The 19,180-nt window shown below is 37.6% G+C and overlaps 1 protein-coding gene across 1 annotated transcript in view; it reads left to right on the top strand.

Moving 5' to 3' along the window:
* Positions 1 to 17,746, top strand: part of BMPR1A (bone morphogenetic protein receptor type 1A) — a 42,727-nt gene extending 24,981 nt beyond the window's left edge. The window contains exons 4-13 of the mRNA XM_026851936.1: positions 4,055 to 4,217; positions 6,065 to 6,167; positions 7,628 to 7,727; positions 8,838 to 8,937; positions 9,850 to 9,994; positions 10,735 to 10,927; positions 11,314 to 11,611; positions 12,361 to 12,536; positions 13,296 to 13,426; positions 14,460 to 17,746. Coding sequence (XP_026707737.1) covers positions 4,055 to 4,217; positions 6,065 to 6,167; positions 7,628 to 7,727; positions 8,838 to 8,937; positions 9,850 to 9,994; positions 10,735 to 10,927; positions 11,314 to 11,611; positions 12,361 to 12,536; positions 13,296 to 13,426; positions 14,460 to 14,585 — 1,535 coding nt within the window. The 3' untranslated portion in view covers positions 14,586 to 17,746. The remainder of the gene's footprint in view (positions 1 to 4,054; positions 4,218 to 6,064; positions 6,168 to 7,627; positions 7,728 to 8,837; positions 8,938 to 9,849; positions 9,995 to 10,734; positions 10,928 to 11,313; positions 11,612 to 12,360; positions 12,537 to 13,295; positions 13,427 to 14,459) is intronic.
* Positions 17,747 to 19,180: the final 1,434 nt, after the last annotated feature.

Raw genomic sequence — 19,180 nt, 5'->3', positions numbered from 1 at the left:
GGAGAGCTGGAGGGTGGGACGGGGATTTTAAACCGGGAGTCTGGGAACGTGCTGTGATTTTTGGGAACCAGTTCTGCTAGGTGGAGCTACCTCTAACATGCCTGGTCTTTGGAGATCACAGCCTTGATATACAGAAAAGCACTCTAAGGAGAATTATGGTTAAAATGCCAGACACAGAGCTCCTAGAAGCATTGGAGATTCTTTCTTCGCACTCACATTTTTTTCTGATTTTTTTTTTTTTCCAAATTATTTTGTGTTTCAAGAAAAAATATTAGTATTTTACTCAAGCTGTATCAGCGTAACAAGATTTAATTCCCATTGCAGTACCTGTTGAATCATTATGAAAGCTTGTGATCAGCAGAAAGGTGAAATGTCCTTGTTGGAGTGGATGGTTTTGCAGTGTCTGCATCCTAAAGCAAGAAGTAATTTTAAACTACCACGTAATTTTTTTTCATAAGGCAGGCATATCTAACATAAAGAGCTTTGGTACAACTTTCATCTTCAATGAAAAGAGCCCAGCGTGGGCAAGGCCTGTGTTAGCTAGCCCCAGCAGGATTGCCGGTGAAGGTGGTCTTCTGACAAAGATGCTTTTTATTCAAATATTAAATTTATTGGGGTTTACAAGCTTGGATAAGAATAGCTACAAAGAAATGCTGACAGTACTGTAGTTCTGCTAGGATAAGTCCCTTTTAAGGATAATGGACTGTGGAATAAAAAAGTTTTTTATGTGGAACATCTCTATTACGAATTCAGAAAGCTATTGAACAACTCGAATGCTGTAGGCTACGAGATGTGGCATTGCAACTTGTCTGTCCAATTTGTGGAGGTAGAGGGATACAGTTAAGTAAGAAATTATAGGGATAATTGTCTTTCACTTACTGCTCTCTGCCTTTCTTAAAGCTGTTTTTCTGTGGGTTACACACGTCTTGGATCAGAAGACTCAGTTTTTAGTGGTTAATACCACTTCACCGCCACACATTAAAGATTATCCCTATTAATATTGGTATTTGAAGCCATGCTTTCAAGTAGATTTATGCTTCTAAACTAGTGAGATTTTTAATATACAGTGCTGCTTTAAAATACATTTTGTAGTTCTAACTTTTTAGTAAGTTAGACTTACTAGTTCTCTGAATAGTTTATATTTTTTGATCAAGGGCTGGATATGATACATTGGCAGACACTGTTATTTTTTATTTTAAAAACATTTATACAGAAAACTGTTTGTCGTCTTATCTGTAGCAGTTGTTGACGCTTCTAGAAATTTAAAATTCCTGAAGTATATATGAGACAGTGTTGTGAAGGGGGAGAGCAAATGATGAACTAGGAACGTGAAGTCCCATCGGCTTATTTCTCTTTACTGTCTTACACTCTGGTTACATGAGAAGAGAATGTTCCAGCTCACTATCACACTGCTGTTTCATTGAATGTTGCAAGCTGTTGAAATGTGGTAAAATACACGTTACACTTTTAAATATACAAACTGCTCTATATGATGATATCATTCTCAAGGCTGGACAAACAGGCTGAAGCTGATCCAGGTTCCTGAACAAGTCCTCCAGTGTGTGACAGTGCATTTGCTGCTCAGGTATATTATTTTGCCACCCCTGTGCAGTTCACAGTAGAGGACAGGAAATAATGGAAAAAGCAGCTGTGCCGTATCCAAAATCTCTGGACGTTGTATTTCAGAGCAAACTTTTTCCTTTTGAAGCTGTGTGTACTAATGCAGAGCACTGAACACCTTTGAAGATGATGTAAGATTTGTTTGTGTTTCTTAGCTGACAACTGCATGTGTCACAGAAAAGAAGCCATTAGTGACATCGTCATGCAGTGTAGTGTCACAAGATCCCTAAAATGTGATCTTTCCTTTCTTGGTCCTGCTCCCAGAAGGAAGATCAAGCAGGGTGAATGTTTGAGAGGTGAAGGTCTGAGGGTGGGGGATAACCAGAGTACTGGGTTTTTTGTTGGTTTTTTTTTTTTCTTGAAATGAAAAATGCTTCATTCAGCACTCAGGGTAGGAAGATGGATGAGTGACTGTGAGACATAGATGATAAAGTATTCTGACTTCTAACATGGAATGTCCCTGGTAAAGGGGGTTTTATAACATTAATTAGGAAGGATAGTTTAGCAGTTCAACAAAATTAGAAGACAATATTTGTACATATGCAGTGGCTTTCCCTTTAAATATTAAGTAGAATTACCTGTTCTCTGAGCACCTAAGGACCTCTTAAATGGGAGTACAAAATGTTGTGTAACATCTGTAGCACAGTATTAAAATGAGCTTTCAGCTTACGCTGGGAGGAAATCTGTAGAAAGAGAGAGGACAGATGGAGGAGCTGCTATTTCATACATGCAAAATTCCTTTTGGTTAAATCCAAAATACCTATTGCACAGGTGAACTCTGTTATTCTAGCACTGGACATTCTTTCCTGTTAACATATGGGGGAATATTTAACTCGGGCATCGCTGAAGTACTGCTTGGAATCTACATTTCAAATACAACGTGGCTAAGTGATTTGAGGGTTTAGGTAAATGGTGCTGCACTGAGGATAGAGTCACAGTTGTATCTGGAAGAGGCACAGTTTCGTTATTTCAGGGAAATTGCTGAAATGGGAACAATGCACTGGGTGTGCTGTATTAATCAGATAAGGAAATTGCGAGTCTGCTTTTTTCAGAAAAGTAGGGTAAAATTTCACAAATAATCGCACATTTGGCTGGATGATACAGTGGATGTTACGAGAGTGATACAGAGGGTACTATGGTATCTCCACAGGGCTTTAATCTAATTTTTCTGCACATCTTTCAAGCAAGGTACAACATGAGTGATGTTCTCATTACAGCTGGTGTTCAGTGGGTTTGACGAGAAGCCACAACAATCTGTTAAGAGACCATGAGTTTCCTGGTCAAAGTATTTTTTTTTTTATTCTCCGATAAATTGATGTTGTGACTAAAATATTTTTGAGAGATACCCAGGTACCTCCACTTTTTAAATTATGACTGAATTTGTAAAGCTGCTGCGGATCCTAACTGGCTGTTACCTTATCTTGCACACTGAGCCTCCCAGAGGCACTTGCTGTACATCGTGTCTGTGCAGGTGATAGTCTTTACAACTCTTCCTGCTCGATTTGGTTCACACCTCAAGGATTTAGAGCCAAGAATATTGTTAGGGATGGACAGAAAAAGATTTTTCTGTGGTAAAATTACATGTGATAAAGCTGGAGGAGATGGATGAAGATGTTCTCATCTCATATAGTGGTCACAAAGCATGCTCCAAATGAGGATGTGCCTTTACTGCATGTGCTTCACTAAGAAAACAGATGGAATTTTTCCTCTGAATGCCTACGTTCACAAAAGCACTTCAGTAATAGGAACCAGAACAAATGATGCTCAACTCTCCTCCTGTTGAGAAATCGAGGGCTACTTGAAACATAATTTAGCCCTATTTTTATACGGTGAAAGCTCATTTGTGTGGATGTTCATGTCATTTACTGAAATTTAATTTGCAAACAAGATTTACTTTAGCTCTGTTTTGAAGTACTAATGCATACAGAGATCAAAAAACCCAAGAGATTTTAGAGTTATTACCACTCTTCTATGAGACTCTGAATCCATAAAAAATTAGTTCAGAAAATTAGAAAATTGCATATTAAGTACATTCAGTCATGCATAAAATTATACTGTAGTGGTTATCAAGCGGTCGGCATTTTGGTTTTCTGAACACATGAATGAGAAAGGCTTTCTTCAGAAAATTCTTACCGGTTACATCACTGCTTTTCTGCCCCACCTCCGAAAGGGAAGATATCCTTTTTTTCTTTATATTGATTACAGTTGGAAGATCTGTTAAGATGCAACATATTTGAGCTAGGCATTTCTACAATAAAATTACTAACTCAGATTTCTGCTATAATCTTGGCCAAGGAGGTTCTTATGTCTGGTATCGTTCAATTATTTGTTAATAAATTTATCCTGTTGTTGTGTTTTGCCTGTAAAGCTCTTGAACAGTTATCGGAGAGATGCAAAAATATTTTCTTTGGGTTTTTTTTTTTTAAACGTCCAGGTCAAAATCGAGACAGCATGCTTCATGGTACAGGAATGAAGACAAATCCTGACCAAAAGAAACAAGCAAATGGAGTAACACTTGCTCCAGAGGACACCTTACCTTTTCTTAAGTGCTACTGCTCAGGACATTGTCCAGATGATGCTATTAATAACACGTGCATGTAAGTATTGCGTACAGGATAGAAGAGGCTCCTTGAAGAGGCTCGTTTTTGTTCATGAGAGAGCAAATGATTGAGAGTGCTGACTGAGCTTCTGTCAGATGACTTGACTATAATTGATTAGAAACTCCCTGGTTCTGTGGACAGCTGAGCTCTAAAACCCCCAGTCCTGCTTTCACCATACCTTAGGAGCATTTGCAACTGGTCATTTTGCCCCCAGCAACTGCTTCGAAGGGCTGTGGTTTTGGGTAACCTGTAGCAGTTTATGACTGAGTAAATATTAAATGCCCCAAATCTAAACCTTCTGATATGGCCACCTGCTGGCTTAGTCGAATATTTCTTCACCTGATAGTCAAAAGGTAATACTACATAGCCGCTCACTGAGAATTCTTCTTGTTAAATGTTGCTTAGTTGTGGAGTGTGAGGGAAAGGCAGGGGGATAAAAAGAAGAGCCTCCGAACATGGAGGGGCTGGAGGGTAGTTCTAGCTTGGTAAGCCTCAAATCCTACAGACCCATGTTCTGATTATGTGCTCGCTTGAGATGTTGTGTTATTCGTGTCGTGCTTGTGTTTGCTCTTCATTCGCGGTTCTGTGTTTAAGGCCCTTCTGTTTTCTTTCTCAAGAATTAATATAAAGATACATAATAGAAAACATTACTTGCTACTGTGATTTGAGTCTTTAACACAGAGTCATAAGCCTCTCTAAAGCTGTCGCTTGGCAGATTAACCATTTTGAGGAACCCGAGGAGGTGGAATAAACACAACTATCTTTTTAAAAGTAAACACAGGTAGTGTTTTACATAGTTTTGCACCTAGAAAATGTTCAGTTACAATCCAGTATTTCATCTTGGTATTTATTTTTTGCTTTTTATCGCCCTCTGGTGTGTGCAGTCAGTATAGGCGTTATTAATTTTTTGCCTCTGAACTGGTGGCTGAATATATCATTATTGTGATAATAAAGTTGTTAGAGAGTTAACACTTCTGCAGTGTTCATGTGCAGGGTATTTTATGGAATTGTTTCCCAAATCTAGATTTCTTTACATTCATTTAGATTAAAATTTTTGGCAAACAAAAATACTTCTGGATTTGTTTTCCTTTGTATCTGTGTTGAGGGAGTGAATGAGTCTTGATTTACTTAGTAAAAATCTTAATTTTACAGGAGTTGAAAGCACAGACCTACCATTGAAAATTGGTCTGGTGTTCCTTACAAATATTGTTCATGTTTTCATGTAGTGTAGAAATAAAAGCATTTGTATAAAGAGGTAATGGGGAATTTAAGTGCCATTAGTTTTGAAAGAATGTAATTAATTTGTTACTGTCAGCTTCAGAAAGTGGATTTGGGGGTTGGTTTGTTTTGCCCCAAAGGCTGAGTATTTGAGAGAGACCGTGTGGGAAAAGTGTAACTGAGCTTTTGACCTTGAAATAACCATCTTTCACATATTGGGGCTTCTCTTGGAGAGTTTATCATTGCAGTGTCAAGAATAGTCACAAGCAAATTTATTTTTTTTTTAACCTATGAAATTGTAGTCAGTAAGCTTTTCTAGTAAGGTCTCTGCTTTTCCACCCCCTCAGTTGTTTCTAAAAAACTGCACGTGTGGTTGCATACGAGCAATCTTGAAGGGGGGGTAAGGGAGTAGAAGGCAGAATATTCGGAAAATAATACCCCTAGAGTGTTCTATTTAAAAATATTGAGGGGTTCTTTTGTTCTCAAACTGTACGGTAACCACTGTGTTAAAGAAGAATTTTTCAAGATATTGCCATTCCAGTGTTCTTAATAGGTTTGTGGTCAACTAATGCTGCGTATTAAAAACCAACCAAGCTGGTAAAGCACAAGTGATGTGTTTATTCCAGAACTAATGGGCACTGCTTCGCTATCATTGAGGAAGATGAACATGGGGAACCCACACTTGCTTCTGGCTGCATGAAGTATGAAGGTTCAGACTTCCAGTGCAAGGTAAAAAAGATACTAAAATTTAAGATCTTCATGGAGATTATGTAGGGGAACTGCATAAGCAGTTTAAATCTCTGTTGTTTACAGCTGCAATTGTAGAATTTTGCATCTCGGCATTTACCAGTGAGGAGAAAGGGACGGAGCAGTCGTGGGTGTGCAGAAGGGACACTTAATGGTGTTTGGGCAAAGGCTGGGCTGGAATCCTAGCTTGGTGGGGTTCTCTGCCGCTATCTGTAAGCCGCTGACAAAATGAACAGAGGACATCAACCTCCTACTTCTGTCAGCTGTCTCCTTAGTTGAAGAGACAACTTTATAATCAACCTAATGGACCTGAGTAGCTTATGTTTTAATGCAGGCTTTCTTGTTGTTTTAATTTGAAATTTCTTGTTTTCTTCAGTTCGTTTGACAGGAGAACATATTAATGAGTTGTCTCCACAGAGTACACAAGAGCACCCTTGAAGTTTCATGAACATTTACACAGAGTTTATCAAATGTATATGCCTTCCTGTCTGATGAACAACTTTTTTTACCTTTATAGAAGTGCTATGTATTGTTAATTGCAGGAATATAACTTTTGCTTTAAAGGGGTATAATTAAGCAGATTGCTGCCTTCAGAACTTCTTTATCTGTTACGAAAGCAAGGAATTGTTTAGAAGGCAGGAATACAGTGCTAGCTGGGCAAGTGAATACTGCCTTGGAAAACTGCATTCTGCTTTTTTTCTGTTGTCACGGTGCTTGCATTAAAGAAAGCTTTCAGAGGTAATCACCAGCTGGGTTGCTTTCACACCCTCCCATCCCCCCAAATGCTGTTGCTGTTTTGGATATTTAATTTTAAATCTCTAGGACTTGAGTTTCTATATAATGTAGCTGACAGCAGTGCTGCTTTTTGGAAGCACTGTTGGCTTCAGTTACAGCTGTGAATGTTTAGGGCTACTGCAAGTCAGACCTGAGGTGTCATGATCTCCTAAAATTGTTCTTGTATTTATATCAGTGTCTTTCAGATTAACTTGTCGTACCCTGCCATCTCTTATATGTTGTTCTTGAAGATGTTTTTGAAGCAAGCAGGGCTGCCATGATGAGTCCAAGAGAAAAACTTCAAAAGGGATTGGGTTTTTTTGTCTTAAGAGCAGTATTTATTTAACACACAATTAACTGCTTTTGACCAAGCTTAAAAATTTTGCAATGTATGAAATAGCAACTTAAGTAAAAAAAAAAAAAAATTCCTTGAAAAATAAATTTTTAAAAAGTGAACATGGAACGTATGTACCCAAAGAGATTAGATGATGCCTGTCTGGCACTGTGAAGTTCTCATACATTAAATGGTGAGATTGAGCTGTTCTGGGTTTTTTAAATAAAATAGCTTAAACTTCTGTCTGGGCTGTGACCCATCCATAGCATCACCTGTCCCTGTCCTAGCTGATCACTTCAAAATCTGAGTGTTTATCCAATTCTCCCTCCAACAGGACTCACCTAAAGCACAACTACGTCGAACGATTGAGTGCTGTCGGACTGATTTCTGCAATCAGGATTTGCAGCCAACGTTACCACCACTTGACAGTACAGGTAAACAGCCCCTGGGTGTTCACGCTGCTGCTAATAAATGCTGTGCGGAATTCGGTCCTTCTATTCAACAGGTAAAAACAGGGAGAAAATGTGATTACAGTATTGCACAGATCTGTTTTTTCTTACTAAGGAATTTTGACAGGAAGCTCTGTGCTACAGTTCATACTCTATTTCCAGTTTTTTTTTTCTGCACGTGCAAGACAATCTTTTCCTCCATCAGTCACTCATGATATTTTTATTCTCTTCCTCAGTTTGCTGGTATCTTGAGCTACATGTGATCTTTTGATCTGGTTTTATTCTCTTTCCACAGCCTGTTCTCTTTTCTCTTAAATGGTTTCCTTAATCTCTGCTATGCTTTTGCCATAATGAATGTGTCTTATTTTGACATTGTTAACTGTTACCTACTGTAAATTCATTCTCTTTCTGTTGCTCCCAGTGAAAAGAGTTTATATTTTCATGTGCTTATTGATAGACAAGTCATACTGGTGTAACTGTTGCTTACTACCTTGCCAGAATCTCACTGCTGTAAATCCTTCATTTCTGTTTCTAAGAACAAACTATCAAGAGTCGACCAAAACCAACAACTCCAAAATGTTGGGTTTTTTTTTTCTTGTCATCCACATGAAATTATCTCTGTTTTTCTGGTGTGAATACTTACTTTGGTACTAAAACACTATAAATTTTGTGGGATTTCCCATGCATTGGTATGTTATGTGCATCAGCTGTCTTCCTCCTTCCTGACCTTGTACAAGTGACTCCACATTCTGTCACAGAATCACAGAGTGGTGGAGGGTTGGACGGGACCTCTGGAGATCAGCTGGTCCAACGCCCCTGCTCAAGCAGCACCGCCTAGAGCCAGGTACACGGGTCTGTGTCCAGATGGCTTTTGAGTATCTCCAAGAAGAGAGACTTCAGAGCCTCCTTGGGCAACGTGTGCCAGTGCTCGATCACAGTGAAGAAGGATTTCTTGACGTTCAGACAAAACCTCCTGTTACAGTTTGTGCACGTTCATATACACAGTATATGAAAATACACTTAAATAAACTGTTCACAATAGATGTTTGTTCAACAGACTTTGGAAACTTTCCTTTTTTTTTTTTCTTTTAATAGATGGACTTTTTGATGGCAGCATTCGTTGGATGGCAGTGTTGATTTCTATGGCAGTCTGCATAATTGTCATGATCATCTTATTTAGCTGCTTTTGTTACAAGTAAGGAAAGCAATTTCTTTATTCTCAACACTAAATTTCCTGAATGAATGTAAACAGAGCACTTATTTTGTAAAAGTACTCAGATCATACGTAATTCTGACAGGAATAGATTGGAAGTGACACCGTAGTAATTTAATTTCACGTCTGCAGATAGCAGGTTGCATTGCTAGATAAAATGAAATGTTCACAGCACACAATTTAAGTGAATTTGATCCTTTTCTCTGTCTATGAAGTGTTTAGAGTTTTCTAAGCTACACATAACTTTGATGCTATAGCATCCAGTAAATAAGAACATTGTAATACTTTCTATATTTATGGATCTTCAATCGCTTTTGATACTTAAGTTCCATCTACTTCTGAGATTTACCTTTGTAAAGTGCTTTTGCACACCTAAAATGACAAGGATGTGTTTTACTTTTTAACTTTTCCTTTTCCTGATGCGTTTCAAAACTATATCCTTGACTGTCTGAGCTATGGCAATTCGTGCAGGTGCAGTTGAAGAGACTGTGCTGCTGCTGCCAGCCCCAGCCCCGTGCTGAGGTGATCGCTGTTCTAAATGAAATGTCCGTGTGTCAGCCTGCTCTGCCCTGGTTCAAGGGTCAGTCCCTTAGTTTAAACCAGAACCAGGGGTGTTGTGCTGGTAACGCCGGCTGTGAGCTGAGTATTAAAAATGCGGCTTTTCTGCCTGACTCATAATAATCTGACATGCCTCTACCTGCATTACAACTTCTTAATAATAATAAACTATGTAGGTTACGTGTCTGAAAAAAAATGGTAGTTAAATCTGTTGGGGTTTTTTTTTTTTTCCTTTTAAGAAACCTTGTACACTTAAATACCTTTTTTCCCAGCAAAATTGACTACATATTTTGAAGCATGTTTTGGACTTCAGCTTAACTTCTGTTACTTTTGCAGGCATTACTGTAAATCGATGGCAAAGAGGCACTGTTATAATCGTGACCTGGAACAAGATGAAGCATTTATTCCAGCTGGGGAGTCCTTAAAAGATCTTATTGACCAGTCACAGAGTTCTGGGAGTGGATCAGGACTGCCGTTGTTGGTAAATCATAAATTGAGATTTTTCTCCACTGAACTTCTCTCCATCAGATACCAAATTTAATTTGTACCTAATGCCTAGAACAAAGCACTTCATCCATCGAGGATGTTAATTATTCTATATGCAATTACTATGGAGGATGCAATACAAACTAAACGTACAAAACCCATCTTCACATAGTTAACTAAAATGAAGGGCAAAATTAGATTATGTTAGGAAGTCTGTTGGCATCAGCAAAATTTAAAGAAAAATTAGAGCCTGCAGACATTAAATATATGGATAATACAAGTATCAAATTGAGCAAACTCAAAGATATTTTTTTTTTTTATTAGTGTCCACTGTCTGATAAAATAGATTTGCTTTTACTGGCTGATAGTTTTTCATAATTTTTGATTTAACATCCTGTATGATACCTGCATAAAAATGAGCCAGTGAGACAGATGACTGTAATTATATATAAAATAGAAACAAATATCTTGGGAGATAACACATCTGAATTAAATAAGAAGTTGAGCTGATTTAATCTTTTGGGGTTTGTTATACAAATTCTTCCTTGGAGGCCGCAATAATGAGTTTGAAATGGGAATAGTGAAAAGTAATATAGAACAAATTTTGTAGTGGGATCAAAATTCACAGCAATCCAAGCTTGAGAAGCAGCTTGTCCAGGTACTTTCAGTTCATCACTGGATTTCCTTCCTTTATCTCCCACTCATCATTTTTTAAATTTTTTTCTTCTTCCCTAGGTTCAGCGTACTATTGCCAAACAAATTCAGATGGTGAGGCAAGTTGGAAAAGGACGATATGGTGAAGTGTGGATGGGCAAATGGAGGGGTGAAAAAGTCGCAGTGAAAGTGTTCTTCACCACAGAAGAAGCCAGCTGGTTCCGAGAAACAGAGATTTACCAAACTGTTCTAATGCGCCATGAAAACATCCTTGGTAAGGAAGCAGAACTTTGTTGGCTACTGGAGGGCTTGTGTGAGGGTGTAGGAGGAGGAGTTCTTAGTGGGTCGCTTGAAGGATGTATAGCGGCTTCTGTGGAATAACAAGATGAGTGTCCCTTAACATACCCCATAAAATGTGACTGAAAGGGGCGAGTCTTGCTGCTCTTGGTTGGAAACATGTCTGCAATCCCTTTGCTGGGAGACTGGAGTGGGAACCTCATGTATACTTGAAATCTGAGATTTTACATTATTAGTTTTCGTAAGGGGAACAGATATCTGTAGATACAGTCCAAGACAGTGTAGCTTTAGGAACTCTTACTAAATCTGTTGCATAAAAAATCATACAAAAATAAATTGTAACTTTGTTTACACTTTTCATAGGGTTCATAGCTGCAGATATTAAAGGCACTGGCTCCTGGACGCAGCTTTACTTGATTACAGATTATCATGAAAATGGATCATTATATGATTTCCTGAAATGCACTACGCTGGACAACAGGGCTCTCCTCAAACTGGCGTATTCTGCTGCGTGTGGCCTGTGCCATCTACACACAGAGATTTATGGGACACAAGGCAAGCCTGCTATTGCACACAGGGACCTGAAGAGTAAAAACATCTTGATAAAGAAAAATGGAACCTGCTGCATTGCTGACTTGGGTCTTGCAGTCAAGTTTAACAGGTAGGTGAACAAATCCTCTGTAGCAGTAAAACTTGTATATAATTTTTTTTAATACGCCAGATACCCAATTCAGAAGGAGGATGGAATCATTTGGTTACATGCTTTCAGTGTTGAGAGTAAAATGCTGTTCTTCCTTTGAATGCTGGTGAGCACTGAGATGAAAATAAGGGAACAAATAAAAGACTTTTCTTGTGGAAAATAGAAGTAGATCTGTAGAGGAAAGGGAGAGGAGACTAATTCATTCATTATTCAAAACTTGCCTTTCATAGTAATTGCTGTCATGTAGTTTTGTTATAATTTATCTCGTAGAACATTTGAACAGTGTAAAGGGAGTTGAAATTTAATTGAACTAATACTATAATAATATTATTGAATCCTTTTTTTTAACTGAAATGGAGACAGAGAATTGTCTTTTGCTACAGTAAAGCCTGAAAGAAAGCGTAAGCCTTTGCGAATAGTTTTCAGAGCTGTTACCAAATGTACTCAACTGTATAGTGGTTTGAATTCATTTTGTTTCATAATTCTTTTAATGCCTTGCAAAAGCAGCAGTAAACTGTCAGCTTCCGTACTATCATTTTTCTAGATAATCTTTTTCAGGGAGGTACAATGTAGTGTAAGTGTAATATTGAGAAGAAAAGAGTTTAATTTGTAAATGGGAGCTTTGGAGTGTAGTGACTGCATCATACAGGATTTCATACCATGTCTTGTAACAGTACACAGTTCACTAATTTCCTAATCTTTTCATACAGTGACACAAACGAAGTTGATGTTCCCTTGAATACTAGAGTGGGAACAAAACGTTACATGGCTCCAGAGGTCCTAGATGAAAGCCTGAATAAAAACCATTTCCAGCCATACATCATGGCTGACATCTACAGTTTTGGGCTGATCATTTGGGAGATGGCTCGGCGCTGCGTCACAGGAGGTAAACTTCTAAAATATTCTGTATAGAATCTACCAGGCTCACTTCAACAATACTTCTCCAGGAAATAATATAACAAGCCTGCTATATCAACAGGCTTGTGTTCTTTAAAAGCAGTAGTAACAGTCTGTCTAGAGTACAGCTTGAAAATCACTGAACTAAACCTTTTTCACTGTTCCAATTAAGCATCTCGGGCTTTTTTTTTTAACTTGATCAAAAAGCAGAGTGTCTGGTCTGGGAGAAATAGTGGGATGCAGATGTATTTCACCCCTCTGCAGTTAATAAAACTTCTAAAATGTAATTGATAAGAGATTATTCTTTTGTTACAGTTTCTTGCATTTCTGGTTTCATTCAGTTTTCTCTTTACACATATTTTTGTGACTCGACCTGCCTTTTATTTCACTCTTCTTTTGTGACCTTAGAGATCTTTACTTGTATTCTCTTCCAGCTTATGCTTTCTCCCTGTTTCTTTGTAGCATGTAGTGGATTAGAAGATGTCAAATTCTACATTGGGTATCAGTGAAAGGGGCTGCAAGGAGTTATTGTAACTATTACATTTAATATTCATAATATTGGAGCTTTTCTGGCAAATGTCTGCTTATTATAGTGAAATTTTGGGATTTTTATCACAGCGTAACAGTGTGGGGGCTTTGCCTTGGCACACAATGGAGTTAATTTTTGCTCCTGGCTAAGGAAATCTAAGAGTAGGTATATAGCTTTGTTTTTTTTTAATGGTTCTTGATCTTTCACAACTATCTCCAGGTATTGTTGAAGAGTATCAGTTGCCATATTATGACATGGTGCCAAACGATCCATCCTACGAGGACATGCGAGAAGTGGTGTGTGTCAAACGCCTGCGCCCAGTCGTATCAAATAGATGGAATAGTGATGAAGTGAGTATGCCGGAGGAAACAACAGTTCCCTCTGTTCATTAATATGGAAGGGTATTTTAGTTTAATAAATATTAAACCACGGTAAAATAGGGACTGCATTCAGACATTCTGATATTTTTAAGACCTCACAGCAACAGTTATGAGGAAGAGATGTTTGAAATCAAATCAAAATACCTTAATTTTTTATATATCTTTTCAGTGGTCTGAGGGGAAGATACTCTCAAGCAGCATCCAAGTGTATGAATACAGCTCTGACTGAGATCTTACTTTTAGATAGTGGACAATTTTCAGAGTTTTGATTTGAACTAAAATGAGTTTTTAATTGGTTTTATTAGTTTTAACGTACATAGCATATTGGTTTGTGGCATAAAGTATTTCATGGAGTATGAAGCGATTTCTTTGTGGTTTTAGGGGTTTTTTTCTTCTTTTTTTATTGGTATATTCCAGGGCAAGCCGTGATGTAACTAAAATACTAAATTTAAATGTGTTTTTAAAGGGCCACAGCTTGAACACAGTAAATAAGATGTAACTATTCCATGTAGCAAGCTAGATATGCCATATACTTTTTTTCCCCAAATCCTTGATTTCTTTTAGGAATTCCCTTTTTTTTTTTCCATATTTTCTGACTGCTGAAAGAACTTTTGTCACATCTTCATTTTCTGCCATACATAAGGAGATTTTCCTGCTTATTGCTGCCTTTTTTGTACTGCTCTTCTTGAGTTGTACCACCAAGTTCTGGTAATGCACCTTTGTGAAACTAAAGAAACACTTGGGTTAGTTCCAGCTGCTGTCATACAGGCAGTGAAAGGGCAGAAAAAGAAGGGTTGGGATGTGGTGGTTGGGTTGGGTGGATTTTTTTTTTTTAGTTGATCTGTTTATAATAATTCTCTATCAGCAGTTTTGCAGAAAATGTGCAAGTTGGCACATTTGGACTGTAATTGTTCTATAATTTGGGATTGACAACGAAGCAAAATTATACACCTCAGGCCTGTCAGTCGTTACAATAGTGTTACTCTGGTTTTTCTTTTCACAGTGTTTAAGAGCAATATTGAAATTAATGTCCGAATGCTGGGCTCATAACCCTGCTTCAAGGCTCACTGCCTTGAGGATCAAGAAGACACTTGCCAAGATGGTGGAATCACAAGATGTAAAGATTTGACATAGTAAATTGACATTGGAGAGCAAAGCTGGACTCCTTTTCACTCAAACGTGGGTGAGACCTATGTGGAAAGAGGAAATAACTGAGATTCAGTATATTTTCTCAGCACACTTCTACAGGCTGCTAATCAAACCTTTCAGTACTTCATAGACTGTGATGCTGAGAGCCTCTGTACACTACATGCTACGTACGGACAGCCTTGATTAAAATACACGGTTTGGTTTTGTTTGAGCTGCATTGAGACTTCAGTCATACTTAGTGAGTCTCCAGTAAAACTCTGGGTACTGAATTGAATGTTCAGATTACAGTGCTTTCTGTGAAAGCCTAACAAGCTATATGGATTCAACAGAGATGGAGAATATAAGCTTTTTCTTTGCCTTCTACCTGATAAAACCTAGTCAATCCATACCAAGTTTTTGTGAAACAGCCTGTAGGTTATGAATCTGTTTGTGATACTACTCGGTTTAACAGTTCCTTATGCCTTGATGTGTGTGCCAGGATTATTTTGCTGTCATTTGGAATAGATAAGAAACCGTTTAAATGAACAAAGTTTTATGGTCAGGGCTCCGTGCATTTTGTGGCTCCACAATCAGAGTTTTGCTACAGAATTTATTCCTTGCCATTAAGTTATCCTCCAAAGATCTCGGGTTTAAGTTTATTTCTATTCTTGTTTTGGTCACAAGGAGGAGAATTGCAAGAATGTGAACCCTTAATAAATTAAGGAATGCTCACCTAAGTCTGTAGAGAGCTTGAAACAGTCTCTCCCAGAGGTGTAGGCTGCCTTGGTCATCTCATTTACAGTCTGGTGGGCTCTATAATTGCGTGACTACGAAATCTGGTGCATTTTTCAGTGCCACATGCAACAAGCAGTTTTGCTGTAGAATAATTTGCATCTGAACAGAAAGACCATTCAGGATGTGTTTTGCCTTTCTACTTTATTGAGACTCACTACTAGGTGCCTGTCATGCTCTGAATTTTCTTCCACACAGGAGGGAATCAGTCAGCTGTAGGAGCGTGCTTTTTCGTCATCTGACAAAACTAGGCAGAAGTTGAGTTTTGAAAGACTTGAGAACAAGTCTATAATTTACAGACACAAAAGAGGGAAGGCAGGATGCACAGGCCAAGCACTCGGAAGATTAGAGAACATAGTAAAGGTCAAGACCAGAAGAACTGAACATGTGAACTGTTGACGGTAAGATCCGCAGGGTGCAGAAGCTTCTGAACGGGGATGCCCTGATGTAAAAGCAGGAGGCTGGATCTCTGGGCCACTTAACTGACAACAGTCAGCCTTTGGGACAAGGTAAATCAATGGGTGAGTTAAGTTCTAGTTAAGCACATTTGTGAGGAATGGCACTGAAAGATAATCCATGAAGATAAAAGTTAACATCACTGCAAAATTTGGTCGTCTTGTGCCAACTGTTTGGCATGCACAGGAAACTGTGTAGTTCCCTCCTTTTCTTCACTGACAAGCTGGTTAAAAGCCAGAACCCTTCCGTGAGGTTACTGTAAGGCAGAATTACTGATTTATAACTCCTTTGGCACTTCTGCTTTGAAGTTAGAAAATAGTACCATAACTCAAGTTGAAGCTTCAAATGCATGAATTATCTGAAGAATGAACACACAGTATTGGAACCATTGAATCTATTCGATAATTTAAGTGCCTATAACTTTGTACTGTAAATCTTGTTCTAGATAACTTTAAAAAGGGAAGTTATTTATACAGTGTGGTTTGTGCTTGAGTTAAAAAAACCCAAACGCCTAGTCCTAGGTATATGTGTACGATTAGATACATGCACACACACTTACGCCATAGTTGAGATTTGACGAAAGAAGTTAGGAATAATATTAAAATTGATGGAAAAAATGTTAAAACTTCAGATTGATTTATGCCAGATTATTTGTTGTCTTAAACTATGTACATGGAGATTGTTTTGATATGTGTTTAAATTTCCCTTGAAAATACAACTGATAGAAAACAATGTAATGCAGGACTAATGTGATTTGTGAACAATTACAATCTTCTAACATGTTGGGGTTTTTTGTTCGAATTCTGTAGTTCACATAATGTAAATGGTCAGGCAAAAGATTGCAGTATTTTTATTTTCTATTGTGATGTACAGACTTTATTTAACAGTTCTACGTATTTTATAGAAAACTAGCTATTTCGAGGGACATTTCTTTTTTTTTTTTTTAAATAAAGTCATTACTTTTGTTCAGTAATGCCTTTAAGTATTAATATGTACTCTGGCTGAGAAGTTCATAGGTGTGTCAACTATGGTTATAACTTATTTGAAAACATCAAGAGATACATGCTATTGTGCCACAATCCTCATGATAAAGGGCTTTTTTTTAAAAAAAAATGTTTCTCCGTCCATTGCCAAGAAATATATGATGAGTTTGAAATGGTTAATCATGTCTTTGCGCATAATTTTTGCACAAGTAGTTGGAAAATATTTGGCATGAGCCAAAAAAAAGTAAAGGGATAAGTTTTGGGTTTTTTCCTGCTCTAGGATTTTTATCAATAAGAAGGAAAAATGTTTATGTAGGTACCCTGCTAGCTTACATTTTCAGAGCAGGGAGGTCTATTTAAATTAACCCATAACTATTAGATTTTTTTTATTATTTCTTTTAGAAGTTGTCAGAGCATTATTAGCTATAAACTGGTTTTGTGAATTTTTTAATACCTTTTTCCCAAGTCTTGAGGAAGCTGCTGTTGGAAGTCTAAGTTTCGATAATTTGTAATTATTCACTTATTTTCTTCTCCATTGTTTAGGCATTTGCAAGGCAATAGGATGGTGATCTTTGGTAGATGTCTTAAGATCTAAACTGATTTACACATTTACTTTAACGCAGAATTTAGTTGACTGCTGCAAGGATGATCTTTGAGAGGAAAAAAATCTTTTTGCCTTAAGCTTAACCTTAATTTTTCAGCACTTTGCTTACTAGGTTTGTACTCAGACATATCAGCATATGCAGTTGTCACTGACCTGAACAGGAGCTGCTAGGTCTTTAGCATTCCTTGATTGCGTGATATTTCAAAAAATGTTACCCCTGAAGGATCTGGTTGCATAAAGCACATGAGCTCATATCTCCATTCCGTGCAAAGTCATTAACTGTGGAGCCTAAGTATGTCTATACTGGTGTTTTAACAATCATTGGGAGGGGAACCAAAAAAACAACAAAAACACAAACAAACTCTGCTCAAAGCTAGCCCATTGATTTTTACATCATGAAGCATACTTAGTGCAGACTCTAAAGCTAAATTGTTGCTTTATGCAATACTGTAGAGTTCAGAAGCCTTTAAGGTCAGGGAGGGTAATAGCATTCTTCTGTTGGAGTGTGATTAATCTTATTTTGTTGGCCAAAATTTTAAGTATTTGTCATCAAAAAAAAAAAAAAACCCTACAAAATGGGGAATTGTAATTTTTTTTTTAAATATAAAAATCAAAAGTGAGGAAAATATATTGGGGGGGTATCAAGACTGTGCCTTGGAAGTTCTTAAACACTCACATGTAGAGGGTTTTGGGTTTTTTTATTTTATTTAACCTGCTCCATGTGATTTCCCTTAGGTGAAAAATAATTTGAGTCACTTCTATAATTCTTACTGTTACAGCAGTGGAAATGAAAGTTTTGTGTTCTTGGTTAACTTGTAAATTCCACAAGAAATATGGTATTCCTACAGAAAAATGGAGGCTTACATTTTGAGTTTATTCCAAGTTCCACTCAGTATGTAATTTTTCCTGAGTTTTACTCAGTAAGCTGACAGTTTTCCCAATATCCATCACTTTTTCCAAATTATTTTTTTAATTGGTCTATTTTGAGGTATTGAATAAAATGTAAAATTCATATTGAAGTTACCTGCACAATAGTCTAGTATCAAATTTTAGATCTTGATCTAAATGACCGTTTGAATGTGTTTGTAAAACGAATCATCTGAATACATTTAATCTACTCTGTCTTCACAGACTATATTTGAATGGTCGAAAATGTTTGAAAAGCCAAAATTCTGAGTTTAAAGGCATTCTTTGGCTATTGCAGATATTTTTAAAGGGAAGGTAAACGCACTCATCTTCTGTCAAATATTACAGTGGGTTAGCGCTTCCTCATCCTTCTGACAGTGCCTCTGAAGTCAGAAGCCTTTGTTCGGTGCCCACAGTCGTTGTTCCAAAGAGGGGTGATGTCTGAACGTGACTGGCAGCGATCCAGCGCTCTCTGGAATCGTGGTGTGTTACCCTTGGTGGGTATGGCAGAAGCGGAGTGCACGTTACTTCTCATTTTTGAACAAATCTGATGTAATCGTTGCTTTGTGATATTTTACCACTGAATGCAATCCTAGAAGCCCACATCATGTAGTGACGTTTGTGCTCTGACATGCCGTGCCCAAAATGAACTGTACTATATTGTATACAAGAAGAATAAATAACATTGTAGTTAACCTAGAGAAGATGTAAATAAAATATGAGTGGAGAGTGGAACGAGACAAATGGTCACACTCTTGTGTGTGTTATATGCCAGAAGTGTAGAATACTCCTTTGAAAATGTAACACACTGATGTATTTTGTACAGCATCTGCTTTAGAAGGTGCCTTATTGAGT

Source organism: Athene cunicularia, assembly GCF_003259725.1.
Source record: "Athene cunicularia isolate RWA chromosome 6 unlocalized genomic scaffold, athCun1 chr6_part2, whole genome shotgun sequence".
NCBI lineage: Eukaryota > Metazoa > Chordata > Aves > Strigiformes > Strigidae > Athene > Athene cunicularia.
Note: the sequence above shows the minus strand (reverse complement) of the source record. Positions and strands in the feature narration are given on the sequence as shown.